General features: G+C 43.6%; 1 protein-coding gene across 1 annotated transcript in view; it reads left to right on the top strand.

Annotated features, from left to right (window-relative positions):
- The first annotated feature begins 20052 nt into the window (after nucleotides 1–20052).
- Nucleotides 20053–22862, top strand: part of LOC134353940 (vesicular glutamate transporter 1) — a 130756-nt gene continuing 127946 nt past the window's right edge. The window contains exon 1 of the mRNA XM_063062514.1: nucleotides 20053–20555. Within this exon, the coding sequence (XP_062918584.1) occupies nucleotides 20494–20555 (62 nt within the window). The 5' untranslated portion in view covers nucleotides 20053–20493. The remainder of the gene's footprint in view (nucleotides 20556–22862) is intronic.

The following is a 22862-nucleotide window of genomic DNA, read 5'->3' as shown; positions in this document are numbered from 1 at the left end:
CCACTCTCTCTCCCTCCATCCATTCTTCTTCCTCTGTCTTCCTCCTCCCCCTTCCTATCACTTTCTCTCCTCCCTCTCCCTCCCCCTCCCTTCCCCCATCTCCCTCCCTCTCTCCATCTTATCTCTACAAAGGAGAGACTGGAAAAGGTGGGGTGCATAAGATGGTGAGGGGCATTGATCGTGTGGATAGTCAGAGGCTTTTTCCGAACCCTAATGCCAGGGCTGAAATGGCTAACACAAGGGGGCATAGTTTTAAGGTGCTTGGAAATAGGTACCGAGGGGGTGTCAAGGGTAAATTTTTCATACAAAGTGGTGAGTGTATGGAATGCACTGCTGGCGATGGTGGTAGAAACGGATAAAATAGGGTCTTTTAAAAGCCTCTTAGATAGGTACATGGAGCTTAGAAAAATAGAGGCCTCTGTGCTAGGGAAATTCTAAGCAGTCTCTAGAGCAAGTTACATGGTCAGCACAACATTGTGGGCCGAAGGGCCTGGGAAGTGCTGTAGATTGCTATGTTCTATGTATTCCCACTGGAATGTAGAAAGCTGAAGAGGGGGGTGACATTATAGAGGAATATGAAATTCAGTCTGGCATAGATAGGGTAGAGAGAGACTTTTTCTACCATCAGGTAGGACGTACAAGAGCTGAGGACCCACAATCAATGTTTTAGGAACAGCTTCTTCCTCTCCGCTACTGGATTTCTGAACAGACCATGAACATGTGAACACTGCCTCACTTGTGGCTCTCTTTTGCACAACTTATCTAGTTTGTTATATATCTCATGGCAGTGTTTTTATACAGTCGGTGAGTGCGAGTATGTGGTCTTCTGCTGCTGTACCCCATCTGCTTCACAGTTTGAGATGTTGTGCATTCAGTGATGCTCTTTTGCACACCACTATTGTAACGCGTGGTTCTAAGAGTTACTGTTGCCTTCCTGTCACATTGAACCGGTCTGGCCATTCTCCTCCGAACTCTCTCATTAACAAGTTCTTTTTACCCACAGAGCTTCCCCTCACTGGATGTTTTTTTGTTTTTCGCACCATTCCCTGTGAACTCCAGAGACTGCTGTGCGTGGAAATTCCCCAGAGATCAGCAGATTCCGAGATACTCAAACCTCCCCGCCTGGCACCAACAATCGTTCCACAGTCAAAGTCACTTTGATCACGTTTCTTCCCCATTCTGATGTTTGGCCTGAATGACAAACTGAACCTCTTGACCATGCCTGCATGCTTTTATGCATTGAGTTGCTGCCACACGATTGGCTGATGAGCTATTTGCATTAACGAACAGGTGTACTAATAAAGCAACTTCTGGGTGTACATTACTCTGCACTGCTGCTGCAAAACAACATATTACACAGCATGTGTCAGAGATATTAAACCTGATTCTGATGCTGTGTTGCTCTGTATCAAGAAGCAATTCTCTGCCTCTATCTCAGATATAATGTTGAAGCTCACTTCAGAATCTGTTCAATGTGTATTATCAAAGTGCCCTATAAATATATTGATTTTGAGAGCATAGCAGACATTTGATTTCCAGCGTAAGTGCACTTTAACTTGGCACTAATTCAACTCCCTCCGAATTAACAAAACGTATCCCTGATGTTCATTCTTTGTTAATATGCTGACCATTCCAGTGAAGCTGATACTCCTGTAACATTATCACATCAATACTCAGTGTGCTTATTAGTTGTGTGTCAGTTACACTGCAAGCTCCGGGGACTCAGTGGAACCCGCATGACTCATTGCAATTATAAGAGAGAGAGAGAGAAGCAAGAGTGAAGCTTACGTTAAAAAAAATCCTGGGAAATATGACACCTTTCTGGATCCGTGCAAAATTGGACCCGCCACAGATTCTAAATCTGGAGTCTCGGGGGAGGCGGCTTGAGAGCACTTAAGGTTTGCAGAGAAACTGTGGCTGCGGAGCTCTCAGAGTGCTGTCGTGACCTTCAGAGCGGCGAGACGCTGAAGCTGGCAGAGGTCCTCTCGACCGCCGTCTCTGCACTTCGGCTTGTTCCCCGCAAACATTAAAGCAGACCGTCATGCCGAGATCAGCAGGGAGGCTGGCAGAAGGAAGGCGAAGCAGCGAGCTCGCACGTCAGCTCGCCCTTGCCAGGGTAAAATGGACCGAGAAGCTGCTCGATGAAAGGGCACAAAAAGAAACACAAAGTTCTGGTCAATCCCAGCGGGTTGGACGGCAACTGTGGAGTGTGACCTTCCATCGGATTTAGAGGGAGAGATGTTGGCTACTGTTCAGTCGGAGAGGAGCTGGGTGAAGGACGTGTGGAACAAATGGTTCTAGCATCTTCCCTCTTCCTTTCCGGTTCTGATGCAGGGCCTCGGCCCGAAACGTCAACTGCTCATTCCCCTCCATTGGTGCCACCTGGCCTGCTGAGTACCCCAGCATTTTGTGTTTGAGTCACTGGAATTCAGAAGGATGAGAGGAGGCCTTACAGAAACATATAAAATTATGAAAGATAGAGGCAGGAAAGTTTAGGTGAGACTAGAACTAGGGGACATACGTCAAGATTCGGGGGAGTAGATTCAGGATGGAGATGAGGAGGAACTGCTTTTCCCGGAGAATTGTGAATCTATGGAATTCTCTGCTCAATCAAGCAGTGGAGACTATCCCAGTAAATATATCTAAGACAAGGTTGGATAGATTTTTGCATAGTAGGGGAACTATGGGTTATGGGCAAAAGGCAGGTAGGTGGAGATGAGTCCATGGTCAGAACACAGACAATTACAGCAGAGTGCAGGCCCTTTGGCCCACAATGTTGTGCTGGCATTTTAACCTACTCCAAGATCAACCTAACCTTTCCCTCCCACATACAACTCCATGTGCCTACCTAAGAGGGTCTTAAATATCCCTAATGTATCTGCCTCTACCACCTCCTTTGGCAGGGCGCTTGACGCACCCACCACTCTGTGTAAAAAAAAAACTACCTATAACATCCCCCTATACGTTCTTCCAATACTCCTGGTATTGACCATTTCCATTCCAGTTCAAGATGCAGTACCCCACGTTACCATTTTTAAAAGATGGTCACACTGCTCTGAGTGGGTACCTGACACCCTGGAGACTAATCCATACTCTGTCTGCTCCTTGGTCTTCAGTGAAGTGTCTTAGCCTGAAAGATCGACTGTATATTCCACTGCACAAGTTCTGCCTAACTTACTGAGCTCCTCCAGCAAGTTCAACTTCATTCTCATTCAACTGTACACATGTATACTTCCAAATGACCAAAATGTACTGGACAAGAACATTTAACTCACACATAACACATAAGATGATATTACCACAAATAAATTAACAAATCACAAGGTGCATTTTGTGTGTACGTTACCCTGAATTTTCAGCATAAGCATGATCACTTGTCTTTCTTCTTTCTCAAGCCCATCACCCCTACCGGGGCACAGACCGCAGACAGCAGCTTGCTGGAGCCCTCTGTCCCGGGTCAGTCTTTCCCGTTGACCTCAGGTGGAGCCCACCTTTGAAGGTCCTTCCTCTTCCAGGGTTGAGCTCTTTGGAGCTTCCGTTAGTGTTTCTGCAGCTCTGGGAATTCACAGGATGGAATCGCTAGCTCCGTCCCCAACCTCCTCCTTTTGCAGCCAGGCTTGGGACCGTCCAGGGATGCAGCTATTACTTCAGAGCCAGTTCCTCGGCCTCCAATCCTGAAAATGCAGCAGAAAACGCTGGAGTGTGTGGATGAGGCATTGTCTCCTTATCTCCCAGTTCTCCAAGAATCAGAATCAGGTTTATCATCACTGACATACTGTTTGTGATGAAATTTGCTGTTTTGCAGCGACAGTACAGTGCAATACATGAAACTTGTTCTAAATTGCAATGAGAATGTATAATAAATAAATAAATAGTGCAAAAAGAGAGCAAATAAAAAGGAAGTGTTCACGGGTTCATGGACTATTCATAAATCTGATGGCGGAGAGGAAGAAACTTCTTATAGCATTGATTGTGGGTCTTGAGGCTCCCGTACCTCCTTCCTGATGGTGGTAATGAGAAGAGGGCATGTCCTGGGTGGTGATGATCCTTCATGATGGATGCTGTCTTTTTGAGGGCACCGCTCCTTGAACATGTCCTTAATGGTGGGGAGGTCAGTGCTGGCTGAGTCTACATCTACAGCTTTCCCAAACCAATAACTGTGGATAAACCAGGAGGTTCATATTCTGCTGAGGGCTAGACCTGTGGCATTTAAGTCTGGTGGCCCAGGTCTCTCTAAGCAAGCCAGGTATGACTTGTGGAGGTCTATTTCAAGAGCCAAGAAACAAGGGAGGTTAGAGGCAACATCAGATGCATGTCAACTCTGTCAGGGTTCGCAGGCTTATTCCTTCCTACAAAGCAAAACCCAACATCAAGAATGGCAGCGATGCTTCACTACCAGACAGGCTCACTGCTGTTATCCCACTTTGAAAGGGAGAATAAAATCACAGCCATGATGATCCCTGCAGCACCTGGGGACCCTGTGGTCCCTGTTTTGGAGCCAAAGTCAGGCCATCTTTCAGGAGGGTGAACCCTCATAAGGCAGGGCCCAATGGAGTATCTGGTAAGGTTCTGAAAACCTGTGCCAACCAACTGGCAGGAGTATTCAAAGACATTTTCAATCTCTTACTGCTACAGAAGGTCCCACCTGCTTCAAAAGGGCAACAATTAAACCAGTGCCCAAGAAGAGCAGGATGAGCTGCCTTAACCACTATCGTCCGGTCGCACTCACATCTCCGGTGAAGAAATGCTTTGAGAGGTTGGTCATGGTTGGAATCAACTGCCTCAGGAAGGACCTGGACCCACTGCAGTTTGCCCATCGTCACAATAGGTCTAGAGGAATGGCTCTCCACACGGCCTTGGATCACCTGGACAATGCAAGCACCAATGTCAGGATGCTGTCTATTGACTATAGCTCAGCATTTAACACCGTCATTCCCACAGTCCGGATCAAGAAGCTACAGAACCTGGACTTCCGTACCTCCCTCTGCAATTGGATCCTCAACTTCCTAACCGGAAGACCTCAACCCGCGTGGATTGGTGATAACATCTCCTCCTCACTGACAATCAACACCTCAAGGGTGTGTGCTTAGCCCACTGCTCTACTCTCTGTATACCCATGACTGTGTGGCTAGGTATAGCTCAAATGCCATCAGTAAATTTGCCGATGGTACAACCATCGTTGGCAGAATTGTAGATGGTGATGAAAGGGCGTACAGGAGTAGTTGAGTGGTGTTGCTGCAAGAAGGGTAAAACAAGGGAACACAAACCAGTCCTCACAGAGGGATCAGAGGTGGAGAGAGTGAGCAATTTCAAGTTCCTGGGTGTCAGTATCTCTGAGTATCTAACCTGGACGTAACATATTGTTACAGTTATAAAGAAGAAAGGACATTGGCTATATTTCATTGGCAGTTTGAGGAGACTTGGTTTTACTAAAACACTCAAAGATTTCTACAAATGTACTGTAGAGAGCATTCTGCCTGGCTGCATAACTGTCCAGCATGTGGGTGGGGGCTACTGCACAAGATCAAAGTAAGTTGCAGAAACTTCTAAAATTAGTCAGCTTCATCATGGGTACTAGCCTCTACAAGGAGTGGTGCCTTAGGAAAGCGGCATCCATATTACAGATCCCCACCACCCAGGACATGGCCTCTTCTCACTGTTACCATCAGGAAGGAGGTACAGAAGCCTGAAGGCACACACTCAGTGATTCAGAAACAGCTTCTTCCCCTCTGCCATCTGATTTCTAAATGGGCGTTGAACCACCTCACTATTTTTTATTTCCGTTCTTTGCAGGACTTATTTTAACTTATCTATTTAATAGACATATATATGCAGTGACATGCAAAGGTTCGGACACCCCTGGTCAAAATTTCTGTTACCGTGAATAGTTAAGTGAGTAGAAGATGAACCGATCTTCAAAAGTCATAAAGTTAAAGGTGAAACATTCTTTTCAACATTTTAAGCAAGATTAGTGTATTATTTTTGTTTTGTACAATTTCAGAGTGAGAAAAAAGGAAAGGAGCACCATGCAAAAGTTTGGGCACCCCAAGAGATTTGAACTCTCAGATAACTTTTACCCAGGTCTCAGGCCTTAATTAGCTTGTTAGGGCTATGGCTTGTTCACAGTCATTGTTAGGAATGGCCAGGTGATGCAAATTTCAAAGCTTTATAAATACCCTGACTCCTCAAACCTTGTCCCAACAATCAGCAGCCATGGGCTCTTCTAAGCAGCTGCCTAGCACTCTGAAAATTAAAATAATTGATACCCACAAAGCAGGAGAAGGCTATAAGAAGATAGCAAAGCGTTATCAGGTAGCTGTTTCCTCAGCTCGTTATGTAATTAAGAAATAGCAGTTAACAGGAATGGTGGGGGCCAAGTTGAGGTCTGGAAGACCAAGAAAACTTTCCGAGAGAACTGCTCGTAGGATTGCTAGAAAGGCAAATCAAAACCCCCGTTTGACTGCTAAAGACCTTCAGGAAGATTTAGCAGACTCTGGAGTGGTGGTGCACTGTTCTACTGTGCAGTGACACCTGCACAAATATGACCTTCATGGAAGAGTCATCAGAAGAAAACCTTTCCTGCATCCTCACCACAAAATTTAGTGTCAGAATTTTGCAAAGGAACATCTGAACAAGCCTGATGAATTTTGGAAACAAGTCCTGTGGACTGATGAAGTTAAAATAGAACTTTCTGGCCACAATGAGCAAAGGCATGTTTGGAGAAAAAATGGTGCAGAGTTTCATGAAAAGAACACTTCTCCAACTGTTAAGCACGGGGATGGATCAATCATGTTTTGGGCTTGTGTTGCAGCCAGTGGCACGGGGAACATTTCACTGGTAGAGGGAAGAATGAATTAAATACCAGCAAATTCTGGAAACAAATATCACACTGTCTGTAAAAAAGCTGAAGGTGAAAAGAAGATGGCTTCTACAACAGGATAATGATCCTAAACACACCTCAAAATCCACAATGGAACTACCTCAAGAGGCACAAGCTGAAGGTTTTGCCATGGCCCTCACAGTCCCCCGACCTAAACATCATCGAAAATCTGTGGATTGACCTCAAAAAAGCAGTGCACGCAAGACGGCCCAAGAATCTCACAGAACTAGAAGACTTTTGCAAGGAAGAATGGGAGAAAATCCCCCAAACAAGAATTGAAAGACTCTTAGCTGGCTACAGAAAGCGTTTACCAGCTGTGATACTTGCCAAAGGGGGTGTTACTAAGTACTGACCATGCAGGGTGCCCAAACTTTTGCTTCGGGCCCTTTTCCTTTTTTGTTATTTTGAAACTGTAAAAGATGGAAATAAAAAAGTAATTTTGCTTAAAATATTAAAGAAATGTGTCATCTTTAACTTTATGCCTCTTGGAAATCAGGTCATCTTTTACTCACTCAGTTATTCATAGTAACAGAAATTTTGACCAGGGGTGCCCAAACTTTTGCACATCACTGTACTTATTGTAACTCGGTTGTTTTTTCTCTATATTTGTTTATTGTGTATCTCATTGGCAGAGATGGTGCTCGGTGCTCAGTGTTGGAGGGCTGGTCGGAGGCTCGAAGTTTTCGGACGGACTCAGAGTCGGACTGTGGTCGGGTGCTTCCAGGATGCTGCATCAGCAAGTTTGTGGCGCTGGAAGCTCATGGCAGGGAGAGTTTCTCCCTTCAACTGTCTGCGTGAGATGATGGGACTTTCAAGAGACTTTGAGACATTTTTTTTACGTGCCCATGGTCTATTCTTCATCAAATTACGTTATTGCTTTGCACTGTTGTAATTATATGTTATAATTATGTGGTTTTTGTCAGTTTATTTAGCCTTGGTTTGTCTTGTGTTTCTGTGATATCATTCTGGAGGAACAAATTGTATCATTTCTTAATGCATGCATTACTAAATGACAATAAAAGAGGACCACGTGTCCTCATAATCTAATCTAATTGTTGCACACATTTCACAACATAAGCTGGTGATACTAAACCTGATTCTGATTCTGCAGTTTTTTCAATCCTGTGCATTGGTGGCTTCATACCAGGTGGTGATGTAACCTGCCAGAATACTCCCCGCCGTACATCTGTAGAAATTTGCTGGCATCTTTGGTGACATACCAATTCTCCTCAAACTCCTAATGCAATATAGCTGCTGTTGTGCCTTCTTCATAAGCGCATCAATATGTTGGGCCCAGGATAGATCTTCATAGATGTGGACACCAGGAACGTGAAACTAGTCACTCTTTCTACCACTGACCCCTTAACAAGGATTAGCGTGCGTCCTCCTGACTTACCCTTCCTCAAGTCCACAATCAGTTCCTTGGTCTTACTGACGTTGAATGTGAGGCTGTTGTTGCGATACCACCCAGCCAGTTGGTCCCCTCCTGTGCATCTCCTCGTTACCATCTGATAATCCGTCAACAACAGCTGCATCAGCAGCAAACTTACAGATGGTATTTGCACTATGCCCAGCCGCAGGTCATGACTGCAGCAGAAAATGCTTGAGGTAGTGGATGGAGCGTTCCTCCAATCCTCCACCACAAGTTACGGTCTGAGTGATCTGAGATCGGTGTGCTGGGTCCTCATTTGCCATTCAACCACTAAGCAGCCCACGGTCTGTTTGAGCTGTGTAATTAACAAACATCCACGCAGGTCCCTTCCCAAGCAGGTATACAAGTGTAATATATAAAGTTGCCACTGGCTGTACCTGTGTGTCATTTTAGCAGGACCCTGTGCCCTGCATTGTAAAAATTCTGACGGATTTCATGAATGGGAAATGCCGTGACTGGACATAGAAAGACCCTCACAGAACTAAAGAAATTTTTACACTGCAGGGTGTGAGGTCCTGCTACAATGACACATAGGTACAGTCAGTGGCCACAGTATTAGGTACACCTGCCCGAAAATTCAAATATCTAATTAGCCAAACACATGGCAGCAACTCAATGCAGAAAAGCATGCAGACACGGTCAAGAGGTCCAGTTGTTGTCCAGACCAATTGTCAGAATGCAATCTAAGTGACTTAGGCTGTGGAATGATTGTTGGTGCCAGACAGAGTGGTTTGAGTATCTCAGAAACTGCTGATCTCCTGGGATTTTCACACACAACAGCCTCTAGGGTTTACAGAGAATGATGTGAAAAACAAGAAAACATCCAGTGAATGGCAGTTCTGTGTATTGAAATGCCTTGGCAATCGGAGAAGTATGGCCAGGCTGGTTCAATCTGACAAGAAGGTTACAGTAATTCAGATAACCATGCTTTACACAGTGGTGTGCAGAAGAGCATCTCTGAACATGCAACACATTGAACCTTGAAGTGGCTGGGCTACAGCAGCAGAAGGCCATGACGATACACTCACTGGCCACTTTATTAGCTACAGAGATACCTAATAAAGTGGCCACTGAGTATAAATAGAAACCATTTCTGTCCATCTATCTGTTTCTCTCCGTGTCTATTCCACCAATTTTTTTATGCATTGTACCAAACTGCTGCTCCAAAAGTCCAAGTTCAAGTTTGTTGTCATCTGACTATGCATGTTGTACAACCAAATGGATCAACATTCCTACAGACTACGGTGCACCCAATATACATATGCCACGCACAACATATAAAACAGAATATTATCACACACAAGTTAATAAAATAAGCTCAAGATGCATGTGAAGTGAGCAGCACAGGTAGACAGTAAACAGCTCGCTGTGCTGGTGACGAGACCTCGAGGATCTCTGATGATGGATGCTGCTTTCCTCTGACAGCGTTTCATGTAGATATGCTCAACGGTTGGGAGCTTTACTGTGATGAACTGGGCTGAATCCACTAGTTTTTGTTGGATTTTCCATTCAAGGGCATTGGTGTTCAAGGGCAGGATGTGATGTAGCCAGTCAATATATACCGTCCACAACACATCTGTACAAGTTTGTCAAAGTTTCAGATGTCATGCCAAATCTTCACAAACTCCTGAGGGAGTAGAGGCATTGCCGTGTTTTCTTTGCAATTGCACTTGCGTGGCCCTCGAAAATACAGCAGGAATTTAAAGTTGCTAATCCTCTCCACCTCCGATCTGTCAATGAGCACTGGCTCATGGACCTCTGGTTTCCCTCTCCTGAAGTCTACAATCAGTCCCTTGGCTTTGCTGACCTTGAGTGAGAGGTTGTTGTATGATACCGGATTTTCATTCCCCCTCCTATATGCTGACTCACCTCCACCTTTGATTCGGCCCACAACAATAGTATCATCAGTAAACTTGAATGTGGCACTGGAGCTGTGCTTAGCCACACAGTCAGAGGTGTAAAGTGAGTAGAGCAGGGGCAGGGGGCTGAGCACACACCCATGTGGTGCTCTGTGCTGATGGTGATTGTGATTGGGAAAAGGGGAAGGGAGAGGGGAGGGAGCGGGAAGCACCAGAGAGACATTCTTTAATGATCAATAAACTAATTGTTTGGAATCAAATGACCTTGCCTGCTGTCTCAGGGCTGCGTGTGTCTGCACCTTCACCACCCCCCGCTCCGCCACCCCTCCCGCGGGGCTCCACCCTCGCAATTCCCAACATCCTTGGCTCCCACCAGATTTACAAACTCGCTCTCTCCACCCAACGTAGACAAATACAGTACTGTGCAAAAGCCTTAGGCTCCCGAGTTTCTGCATGCTACTGTATGTTAAGCCTTTCATTTCTGGGATAATTCTTGTGGGCCCCCTCTGGACCCTCCCCAGGGACAAGAAACAAAGCTTCAAATTCCTCCAAATGTGATCTGGCCCATGCCTTATAAATCCTCAGCGTTACATCCCTGCTTTTATATTCCAGTCCTCTCAGGATAGATGCCAACATTAGGCAGAGCACCGCGATAGCAGAATGTTCTTCAAATTGTGCTTGTGATACCTTTTATGTCGAGTGAGCAGACAGAACATCGATCCAACATTTCATTGCAAAGACAGAGGCAAAGGCATGAAGTAAATATCAGAGGGGCTGTGATAAAGGCACACTACTTCACAGCTGTCCAGGCTACTTTGCCAAATAAGTAGATTTGATGACAAGGATCTGGAGTGGGAATTAAAACTCTCTTTATTTTTAGCCGAAGAAAGTCAGTGTAAGCAGAAAGTGATTTTGTCTCAGGGCTTTTGGGAGCTCAAAGTTGGGTCTCAGCTCCCCTCTGGTGCAGTTATGCTTAATTAACTTTGCTACACCATTCTTGTATGAATGGTAAGTGTAATAAGCTGTGTGAAAAATCTATTTAAACGTGTCTGGTGAGAGTAAGTGACATGACACCCCTGGGAAAAGGGAAGTCATTCCTGCTGAGAAATATAAATAAGGATTTTTCACTTTGCCAGGTAGATTCAGTCTAATAGAGACACTATGGAGCTGTGAATATGTTACCGTTATGTTGGAGAGTGAGAATGCTAATTTTAGAACCCAGGACAATGCTCTCGTCATCATCTAGGTTTGTCAATGTTACCAAAAGTGTGAATCCAATCCACATGGTGATAAAACAAAAGAAACTCAGTTCTGATTACTAAGAGTGTGGATTTAAGCTACAGAGAGATTGATTTGTACACATGATGGAAATCCAAGAAAAGACTTGGACATTGCAATGGGGTCATGGAAGGGAAAAGCCTCCCTTCCAACCAGGTTGATCTTCATGATGTTTCACTCTTGTTCTGCTGAATAATTCTGCTTGCATTACAGTACCATGAATTGATTATCCTGGGGTTGGATAAGTGGGTGGTTGGGAGAAAAGGGGTTTGCTTTGCTGTTGTTGTTTTAGTGCTTGTTGTGCTCTATGTTATTCTGTTGAACACAGTGGGCAAGATATGTTGGCACTGGAATGTGTCCCGACACTTACAGGTTTTCCCTGGCTCACCTTTGTGTTGAGTTGGTTGTTTAGGCAAACTGTATGTTTCGTAGCACATGTGATAAATAAATGGATCTGGATCTGAATCCAGATCCGGATCGGAAACTAAATCTGGATCCGGATCAAGATCTAAATCTGAATCTGATTCAAAATCTGGAACTAAATATGGATTTATATAGAAATCTGGATTTGGGTCTGAATCTGGTTCTGAATCTGAACCTGAGCATTGGGCGATGTTTGGTGCTTCACTGGCCATGGATTCCCGGCCACAGCCTGTGACTGGACACTGGATACTGGACTGAAATGCAGGGCTGATATGTGAACAGTGTTTTGGTCTCCTGAACAAAGCCTGTGTTAACCCAATCCATCTGCTGGAGTCAGTTTGCATATACATTCCAAAAGACAGCATTATGTAGATGAGCACGAGTTTCTCAGTAAGATTATTCGTTGATTTCTAGTATGATAAGTTGGACTCTTGACCTCACAATCTACCTCATGATCTTGCACCTTACTGTCTGCCTACACTGCACTTTCTCTGTAGTTATTTTGCATTGATACTGTTTTACCTTCTTCTACCTCAATGCACTGTGTAATGGTTTGATCTGTGTGAACAGTATGCAAAGCAAGCTTCTGACCATATGTAAGGGGTTTCTTCTTTTATGTTACTGTGAAGGCTAACAAAATGGCTTCTTTGTTATGTTATAATTAAAATGGCTTTTCTGTAATAATAACTGTGATGTAAGGAGTTCTCTCCCTCTCTCTGCTTGTTTGGGTTATATTATTGATAAGAGAGGGGACGAACCAATTGGGAAAGATGTTATCCTTTCTTCTGTGTCTGTAAGCTATTGTGTTTCGGGGGCTTTGGGGCAGAAGGCGCGATGGGGACAGAGTGAGGGGACGCAATGCTGTAAGCTGGGCAACAGGATGGACCCCAAGCAGGAGTCCGAAGCCCATGGATTTGGGGAGGAGAACCGGAGAGAACTGGATGTGCTGGACGCGCTCTGGTCAACCACCATGGTTGGTCCCAGGTGGCGATCGAGGGTGTTGGAAGAGATCAAATGGTAGAAAGAGGACTCCGTTAATTGAGGTCCAACTGTTGTGCACAAAATGGTTGAACTTTGATGAGCTTTGGTGCCTTTTATTTATCTTTTATATTTTATCTCTATTAATTACATAGTTCCAGCAAGATCTATAAAGTGTAATCATTTAATCGTATATGATGTATTGTCTGTTATTTGGCGGGGCAGAAGGCTGCTCCCCCTAGACGAAAACCAGCTGAGCGAGCCTGAGGCTTACCAGGGGGCTACATGTATCTCGGTACATGTGACACCAATAAAAACCAATTCCAATTCCAACATTTGTCTTGGCAGTCTTTCATTGATTCTATTGTGTTTCTTTCTATTTACTCTGAATGCCCACAAGAAAATGAATCTCAGGGTGACATTTATGTACTTTGATAATAAAGTCGCTTTGAATGTGAATAACCCTTTGAGGCAGAGAGTTACTGAAGTCGAATAACATCTGGGGTTGTTAGTTGTATTAATGATTTGGATGCAAGTACACAAGTCTTGATCCATGAGTTGACAGAGGACATGAGATTAAGAGGTGTTGATAGTGAAGAGGGTTATCATAGATTACAGGGGGATCTTGATCAGTTACAAGTGGGCTGAGGATCAGCAAATCAATATCAATATAGATAAGTGGGACGTGATGCAGTTTGACGAAGAATGGTAGGACAGTGGTGAGTGTAATGGGAGAGATGGGCTTGGTGCCCCCACCCCAAGAGTGTAGTTCATTGAAAGATTCAAGATTGTTTAAAGTCATATGCATTAAAAAGAGCAAAATAATTATTACTCTGGCTCTGAGGCAGTACAAAATACACAATAAGATAAAGGATAGAATAATCATAAAACACAAAAATATAAATACATAAGATACCTTATATACATAGATTGATTGTACGTCCATAAAGTGACGCTAGGCACAGGAGATCTGCTCATGAAGTGCCTGATAGGAAATGATAAAGCAATGGTGGTGGGGTGGGTTAGTGGGTGGAGGTGTTGATCGTCCTCACTGCTTGGGGAAAGTAATTGTTTTTGAATTAAGTAGTCCTGGTGTGGATGTAACGTAGCATCCTCCAGTGGGACAAAGAATCCATGAGCAGTGTGGATGGGATCGTTGATGACACAGCTGACCTTGATGTCCTTGATGGCAGGTAGACTGGTGCTGGTGATGCATTGGGAATTTTTGACTACCTGTTGCAGAGCCTTCCAGTCTCCCGCTGTGCAGTTTCTGAACCGTGCAGTGAGGTTGCTTGCTCGGATGCTGTCTACCATGCATCTGTAGAATGACGTGAGGATGGATGAGCATGATTCAGCCTCCTCAGAACGCAGAGGCATTGGTGAGCTTTCCTGATTGGAGACAATGTGATCTGGGACCATGAGAGGTTGTGTGTGACGTGCACAGTGGCTCGCAGTTTCCACTATGCCACCAATATAAAGCGGGGTGTGTGTGGAGCGATTCATCTGAAGTCAGCAACCATCTCCTTTATCTTGTTGACATTGAGGAAGAAGTTATTTGCCTGGCAACTGACCCCGAGCTCCTCCACCTCTCAACATCCTCTCTGTGGGCCGTTTCATCATTGTTGGTGATGAGCCCCACCACTGTCGTGCCATTGGCGAACTTGACAACTTGATTACTCAGGTGTCTGGCTGTGCAGTCCTGGGTGAGCAGAGTGTACAGCAGTGGGCTCAGCGCCCGGCCCATGGGGACACCCGTGTCGAGGGTGATGAGGAGGGAGTCGTGGTTGTGCATCCTGACTCTCTGAGGTCTGTTGGTTAGGAAGTCCAACACCCAGCTGCACAGTGGTGCATTTAGACTGAGGAGTAGGAGTCTGTTCATCAAGACCCATAGAATAATAGTGTTGAACGCTGCTGTTACAGACAGTGGCCACTCACCTGGGAGAGGAGGTATATTTTGTGGCCGGCATTGTGTTGCATACCTTGAAGCATGCAGAAAAGTTGTTTAGAATGTCAGGGAGGGAGGCTAGAAGTTGGGACATAATGGAGCAGTTGTGCAAGTCAATGGAGAAGCAAAACTTAGAGTACGGTATACAGTTTTGGTCACCCTGTTATAGGAAAGACATGGTTAAGCTGGATTAATGAGTTCTGGGCATGCTATACTGGTGCCAGAAGTGTAGAGAGTCTTGCGAGCTGCCCAGCCAAATCCTCGCTGATTTGATGTAAATGTCACATTTCACTGTGTTTTGATGTACATGTAACAAATAAGTTTTCCAATTGGCAACTCATCAGTCTCATGAACCTTGACCTTTTCCTACGAGTCCATCAATTTTGCCCATCAATCTTACCAATCATACCCCTTACATTCTCTCCAACTAATTCATAAACAACAATGGTCACTGTTGGTATACCACTTGTTACCGATTTCCAGTCAGAGAAATACACTCATGCTCCACAGCCTTCCTCTCATCCAGCCAATTTTGGATCCATTTTACCCACACATCTCAGATCTTCTGGACTAGTACTCCAAGCAGGACTTTGTCAAAAACTTCACCAAAGTTCATGTTCCTGGAGAAACTTCTGAAATGCCCACTTCGCTGCCGTTGCTACTGTGCGATCGAGAATCTCCGGAGCGGAAGGCCCCAAATCCTTGGCTTTGCCTATTGCCTGTTGCCAGGGCCGGGGTCAAAGCGCCCGGCAGAATTGGTGCTCGGTGCTTGGTGTCGGAGAGCTGGTCGGAGGCTTGGAGTTTTTCGGACGGACTCGGAGTCGGACTGTGGTCGGATGCTTCCAGGATGCTGCATCAGCAATTTGCTGCACTGGAGGTTCGCCGTCTGTGTGAGATGATGGAACTTTCGAGAGACTTTGAGATTTTTTACCGTGCCCATGGTCTGTTGTTATCAAATTACGGTATTGCTTTGCACTGTTGTAACTATATTTTATAATTATGTGGTTTTTGTCAGTCTTTCAGTCGGTTTGTCATGTGTTTCTGTGATATCATTCTGGAAAAACATTGTATCATTTTTAATGCATGCATTACTAAATGACAATAAAAGAGGACTGCGTGTCCTCATAATCTAAACCATATCTAGCACTCTGACCTCAGCAATTTTATGCGTTACTTACTCAACATATGGCAGGAACAGTGGGATATAGATCAGTTGGAGATTTGGGTGGAGAAATAGCAGATGGAGTTTAATCTGGGAAGAACAAAGTAACTTATTTTGGGAGGTCAAAAGTAACAGGTAAGTATGCAGTAAATGGCCAGACTTTTAGAAGCATTGATGTACAGAGGAATTTTGGTGTGTAAGTCCATAGCACCCTGAACATGGCAGCACATAGTTCAGTAAAGAAGGCATACAGCTTGTCTGCCTTCATCAGTTAAGATGTTGATTATCAAAGTTGGGATGTGCTGTTGCAGCTATATAAAGTCCTGGTTAGGCCACAATTGGGCCATAGTGTGTGCTTTTCTGGTCCCCAAGCTATTGAAAGGGTGTTGAAGCTTTACAGAAGAGGCTCACCAAGGTGTTGCTTGGATTGGGGAGCATTAGCTGTAAGGAAAGGTTGGACAAACTTTGATTTATTTTCCTCTGGAATGCCTGATGCTGAGGTGAGGTCCAGATAGAACTGCATAAAATTATGAGAGACATTGAGAAAGTAGGAAGTCAGAGTCTTTTTCTGTCATGGTGGAAACATCATTTAACAAAGGACATGCAACTTAGTTGAGAGGGGGAACATTTGAAGGAGATGTGTAGAACACAGAGAGTGGTGGGTGCCTGAAATGCACTGACTATGTAATGGTGGGAGCAGGTACCATATTGGTGTTGAGGAGATGTTTAGACAGCTACAGGAACAGGCCAGGAATAGTGGGATCTGGACTACGTGCTGACACGTGGGATTAATTGGATTGGCATTATGGTCAGCACAGATAGTGTGGACTGAAGGGCCGGTCTTGTGCTGTGCTGTTCCGTGTTCTAAAGGCGGTTGATTAGATAGACAGATAGATAGTTAGAGATAGGTAGATGGATTGATGGACAGGCAAGCAGGTATAAACTTCCGAGCAAATTGTATTAAATTGTTAACTATCACAAGGTGCTTGACAGAACAGAGGTTAACTCTAAGACAAGGAGTAAATATTAGCACAAGAGATTCTGCAGATGCTGGAAATCTTGAGCAACACACAAAAATTGCTGGAGGAACTCTGTAGGTCAGGACTGTCCTGATGAAGGAACTTGACCTGAAGCATTGACTGTTCATTCCTCTCCACATGGATGCTGGCTGACCTGCTGAGTTCCTCCAGCACCTTGTGTGTGTGTGCTGCTCAGAAAGTGTCAGCAGATGTGAAGAAAGGTTTGTGGATGATGTGCCTGCTGACTTCCACGGTTCAAGAACGCACAGGGTCACGGTGTTGTACAGTAGCACGCATGCCCTGTCAATGGGGACAATTCAACAAAGATAACAGAGTGGGGAGTAATACAGAGGTGTCCAAACACTTCCATACAGCTGGTCCTGATGTGGATCTGGCCACACAGTGCTTCCTTGGTTGTAGTCCAGTTTTGATCCAGGAACACTCTCTGAGTGGTGTTTTTCTTTTGACTCCTTGAGCTACGCCACCCAGCAATCCCCTGATCTAATCCGAGCTTAATCACGAGACAATTTACAATGACCAATTAACTTACCAATCAGTGTGTTTCTGGACTGTGAGAGGAAACCAGAGCACCAGGAGGAAACCCACGTGGTCACGGGGAGAATGTACAAACTCCTTACAGGCAGAAGTGGGGATTGAACCCATGTTGCCTGTACTATAATACATTGTGCTGGCTACTACGCTACCAGCTGCCCTGAGATTTACTGCTGAGATTTCACTGGATTTGTAGTATCGAACAGCTCGTCAATCCTTCCACCATGTACTTATCTATAGCAACTCGGACACATGATGAAGGATATCTGTGGATGTCAGGATGTCTCAGTAGATGGGTCAGATGTGCATGTGAGCAAGAGGCATGAAGTTCAAGTATGGATTTCAGGAGCCTGTCTGAGGGTCAATAACAAAGGTCAAAGCCTGAAGGTCGATCAGATGTCAAAAGTCAAAGCCCGATGGCTGGAGCCTGGAGACTGGAGATTGGGAGGCCCAGAGGCCTATCCTGGATTTGTCTGTGTGTGTGGATGGGTGGGAAGGAGGAAAGGGGCTTGTTTTGCGGTTGTTGTTTTAATGCTTGCTCTGTTCTGTGTTGTCTTGCGGAGCATTGTGAGTGTGCCATGTTGGTGCCAGAATGTACAGTGGCACTTGCATCTTTGGGTCATGTTGGTTGTTAACACAAATGATGCATTTCATGTATGTTTCAATGTACATGTGATAAATAAATGAATCTGAATCTGTATATACAATATGTCCACAATTTTATTTCTATCTAGCTTATTAGGTACCTTCCTATCTCTCTTGATCATGGATCTGCCCTAATCAAATGGTGCAGCAGTCTCGATGGGCTGAATGACCTAATTCTGCTCCTATGTCTTATGGTCTTATGGTCTCTAGCTATTCCTGGACAAGATAATGTGCAGTAAATATATTTACAGAAAGTATAGAATGATCTTAGTCAATGCTCTAAAAGTGCTCTCGTTCAATAATTTATTTATGGAATTTGTAGCTATGAATGTTTTTAGATGTTTATATTCAGCCAATGATAAGCGAGTTTTGGTTACTCATGGTTACTGCACGGGCAAATTTTGCTATCAATGCAATTTTATTATGTATTTTAATATTTTCTCTGATGAGACAGCCATAAGATCAACAATTAAGCTTCCCTAGTACTAATGTACAAAACAAACAAATATTTCCATGAAACTCCTTTTCCAGACTTCTCACATATTATAAAATAATTCAGAAAGCAAAAATAAAAGATTCAAAGAAACAGAATATCACTGTGGTTCTGGGGATAGAAAAATTGAGGGCTACATGGGAGGAAGTAGTTAGATGATTTAGAGGTAGGTTAAAAAGTCAGCACAACATTGTGTGCCAAGGAGCCTGCTCTGAGATATACTGTCCTATATTCTATGTTCTAATAAAATGTCTCCTGGGAATTTTTGAGAAGTTGAAGGAACAGAGAGACTAGGCTGGAAGAATGAAAGTTGTGCATTTACTTAGCACCTTTTTTCCATCTAATCTCTGATGCTGGCCTTTTATTCCAAACCAGACTCAAAATCAGAATCAGATTTATTATCGGTGTCCTAGATAACGTGAAATCCGTGGTTTCACAGCAGCGGTAAGTTCAAATACATAGAAATTACTGTAATTTCATTAATAGATATATAGTGCATAAAAAGGAATAATGAGGTGTTGTTGATGGGGAGAAAGCTTCCCTGGATAATTGATTGTTGATCTTCAGGACTCTGTACCTCCTCCTTGATGGTAATAACGAGAAGAGGATCCTTAAGTGTTGGAAGCCACTTTTCTGAGGCAATGTCTCTTGAAGAGTCAGAGTCTACAGCCCTCTGCAGCCTCTTGCAATCCTATGCACTGAAGGTTCCATAGTAAGTTATGATACAACCAGTCAGAATGCTCTCCACAGCGCATCAAAAGGAGATTATTAGAAATGTTAATTTGTAACAAACATATTTAATTGGCCCAGATTGAATTCCCCTCTGGGTGTTTAACTGTATGAAGTCCATACAGTGTTAAGCCCATCCATTTCTGTTTCTCAGTCTATCCTTCTGGTCCTGTCCCGAACCTGAGCTTGTCCAGATTCCCTTTAAATACATCCATGAAATTAACTTGAATGCTCCATGAGGGATACGCAGTATAGAGGAGTTTCATCTGAATTCTTCTTGGATTATTATAGTCTCGTGTTTCAGATTCCCTGACACGTTCTCTCTGCATAGGTTATATAGATAGATGCATTGTTTTACACAATCAGCTTTCATTGTGTGACCATATGTTCCCAGCAGTTAAGATGTTCAAATCTCGTACGGTTACCATAGCATCCACGATGGAAACCAAGAATGATTGGCTTCAATCCAGTCAGATAGCGCTGACTGACAGGGCGAGGAGCCAATGGCGAGCTAGGTTGGCTTATTAAATCAATGCAGGAAGCGATTGGCAAGCGCTGTGAAGTTTACAGCGGACCCTATGATGGGGTGGCGCTCAGGCTGGCGTCGTGAAAGTTTCAGGAGGAGAGTAGGAGGAGCCAGGAGGAAGCGTGAGCTGTCCGTGGTGCTGAGATGCGCAGTGGGAGCTGTCCACGATTGCTGGTGCTGAAAGATCTGCTCATCAAACTTGGGCCATTTAGCTCATTGAGTTGCTTCCTCAACTCTGATGAAACACTCGGTTGCGAAGGAATTCCCGCCCCCATAGCAAGGTTAATCCGTGAAATCATGGCCCAATTGAACTTGTCTTGAGCATATCTAATTTGCAGGAAGAGTAAAGATGAATTTATTTTACTATATGATCCACGGGTGCTTTATATTTCTATTGCCATAAACCAATTGGAATCCCAAGGACATTGAGAAGTTAAAAAGGTCACTTTAGTAAAGTTCTTGTAAAATTCTGAGCGGCCTTAAGCTCCGTGATGACTGTAACTGGAATTATTTAAGGCGATCTAGTCATAAAATAAAATCACTTTGACGGTGGAATCATTTCTGGCGGAGTTATGGAGATCAGGAAAGAACAGCTGAAGAAATTGGCAGGAGATAGCTTGGGGCGCTTGCACAGGTGAGTGTTTTCTTGAAAAGTTGCAAATAATTGATAGGTGAAATTGTAGTATTGTTTTAAGGCTGTATTCTATGCTTTTTTTCTGCATGGTTTGGAGTCTGTGTGATGTATCTTTTTTGCAGTTTCCGGATGAGGCGCTAATGCTTTCAATATTAGATTTTCAGAACATTATTTTTTTAATTAGTGTGTGTCTAGTGTGCTATAAACGACCTGTACGCGTTAGAAACATCTACACATACTCTTGGATTCCTCTGTCGATGCCTTTCCATAATGTCTGTCCATTCTAACAGCTCACTTTTAATTTTTTAAATTTATTTAAATTCTGGTGTTTGCAAGGAAACAGACTTGATATGAAGATGGAATGTTATTAGTTAATATTAACTGCGTGGGTTTACTGAAATGGATTCTGTAAAATAGTATTCTGAATTCTTTTACGAAGATTGCATCTAAAGTGTCAATTGTTGTCTTCACTTTTCTTGTTTTATTAAATTATTCCACATAGATTTGTTTTATGTTTTTGATATTCACTTCCATTACGACGGGCACAAATGCTGATTAATTCATCTCTGTCCTACATCCCTGACGATTTATATTCTCTAATACACAACTATTTAAAGCGAATTTCTAACAACTGACGGGAATTTTACAAACGTGTACATTCAAAAGCTCCTTTTCTGCCGTGATTGGGTTCCATTCATTTGATCAAAGATAAAAGATGTTTCCCCTTACACTTGCCAAGGGCACGGTATTTTTTAACAAAGTCAAACAGGGCTTTGACTTTACAGGAAGGGAAAGTCTATGGTTTTAACTCTGAAATGCACATATTTTGGCAAATCCATCTATGTAATGAATCACCGAATTAGCCACTTTATGATCATTTTGCAACAATTTAATATTGCATCCTGGTTCCAGCGTTACCTCAGTTAATCGAGCCTTGCTGTCTACCTACACACGGCCCTGAATTGTCTCTTCGTGAATCTTGGGTAACATCGAAAGATTAAAACAAAAAAAAAATTTCTCTCGATTTGTGTGATTTACAGTAATTTAGATTAAGAACAAATGTACAGTTCATTTCGTTGTTGAACTTCAAAATAAGAATTCTGCTCTACGTCTTATGGTCTTATATTTATCTGCCAGATAGCTTCATTGTATTCCGTTAATTGCAAGTTAATGTCCAACGCCGGTGGGGGGAAAAAACGCCGTTGAAAATGAGCAAAGTCCTGAATAATTTCTTCTTTTGAATTCCTTCCCTTTAGTTTGGCTGAAGTAGGTCGCCGTAGCACCAAAAAAAAGTGATTTCCCCGTTGTGAGCGAGAAAAAACTGATCTCCGGCTGATAAATAATTTAAGCCACTGAAGTGCATTCCGCTCCCCCCCCCCCTTACTCTTACCACTTCCTACTGTACATTTAGACCATCTGCACTCACGAAACCATGGCAGATTTTAGTAGAATATCGAATTTAACCCTGCTCTGTGTAATCTGTGTGTATTAATGTTCTGTGGAATGCAATAGACTTATCGTTCCAAACTCTTGGTTGAAAGGGTGATTATTGGGATGATTTAACAAGCATAAAATCATTCTAATCCTACTACGGGTTAGATACTGCGTAGGGTGATTTTCGTTTTTATTTAAGTGTATTTTTAGAAGTGAAGTTGGAAAGATTGAAGGGAGGAATGGGTCTTTTTTAATGACTCCTAATGGTTCGAGTAAAATCGCTTTCGGATTTAGTTTTAAACCGAGGGCGTGGCGATATTTACCGTCCAGTTTGGAAGATTGTGCCGTAAAGGGTGGCAGTACTTGGATACAGTGCCCAGCTAAGGGCGGCATAAATGCATTTAAGTACTCCAGAGCTCCGGAGGTGACCATGTCACCACTCTGGTTAAAACTGTTTTTGCAGGGATGCGAGATAAATGTCCAAAAGCGAAGTGACAGCACCGGTTTCTAGAGAAAATCGCTTTGCACCAATGAAACCGACTACTCAACCCTCCTGTTAAACCCAACCATCTGAATATATACCCTTTCTTTAAGTGCACGTTCAGAGGACCGCAATGGACATGAGATAGAATTTAATCCGTTTTCAAAGGGTTTTTTTCAGTAATTGATCGGTAATGTAAATAAATGTGAGACACATCTCGTGCGAATTGCACAGTCCAATCTTTCCAATGAAGCAGTTAGCTATTTTTCCCGGAGCTCTTCCTAAACTTACCCCTCTGGAAGCATGTGGATGATACATTCAAACCACTGATTTGCCTCCTTGTTTAAAGATGATTATCCTAAAACTGTGCCCGAATGTAGTCCATGGTCACA

The sequence above is a fragment of the Mobula hypostoma genome, chromosome 11 (genome assembly GCF_963921235.1).
Source record: "Mobula hypostoma chromosome 11, sMobHyp1.1, whole genome shotgun sequence".
Taxonomy (NCBI): Eukaryota; Metazoa; Chordata; class Chondrichthyes; order Myliobatiformes; family Myliobatidae; genus Mobula; species Mobula hypostoma.
The sequence above is the reverse complement of the archived record's forward strand: the minus strand, read 5'-3'. Positions and strand labels throughout refer to the sequence as shown.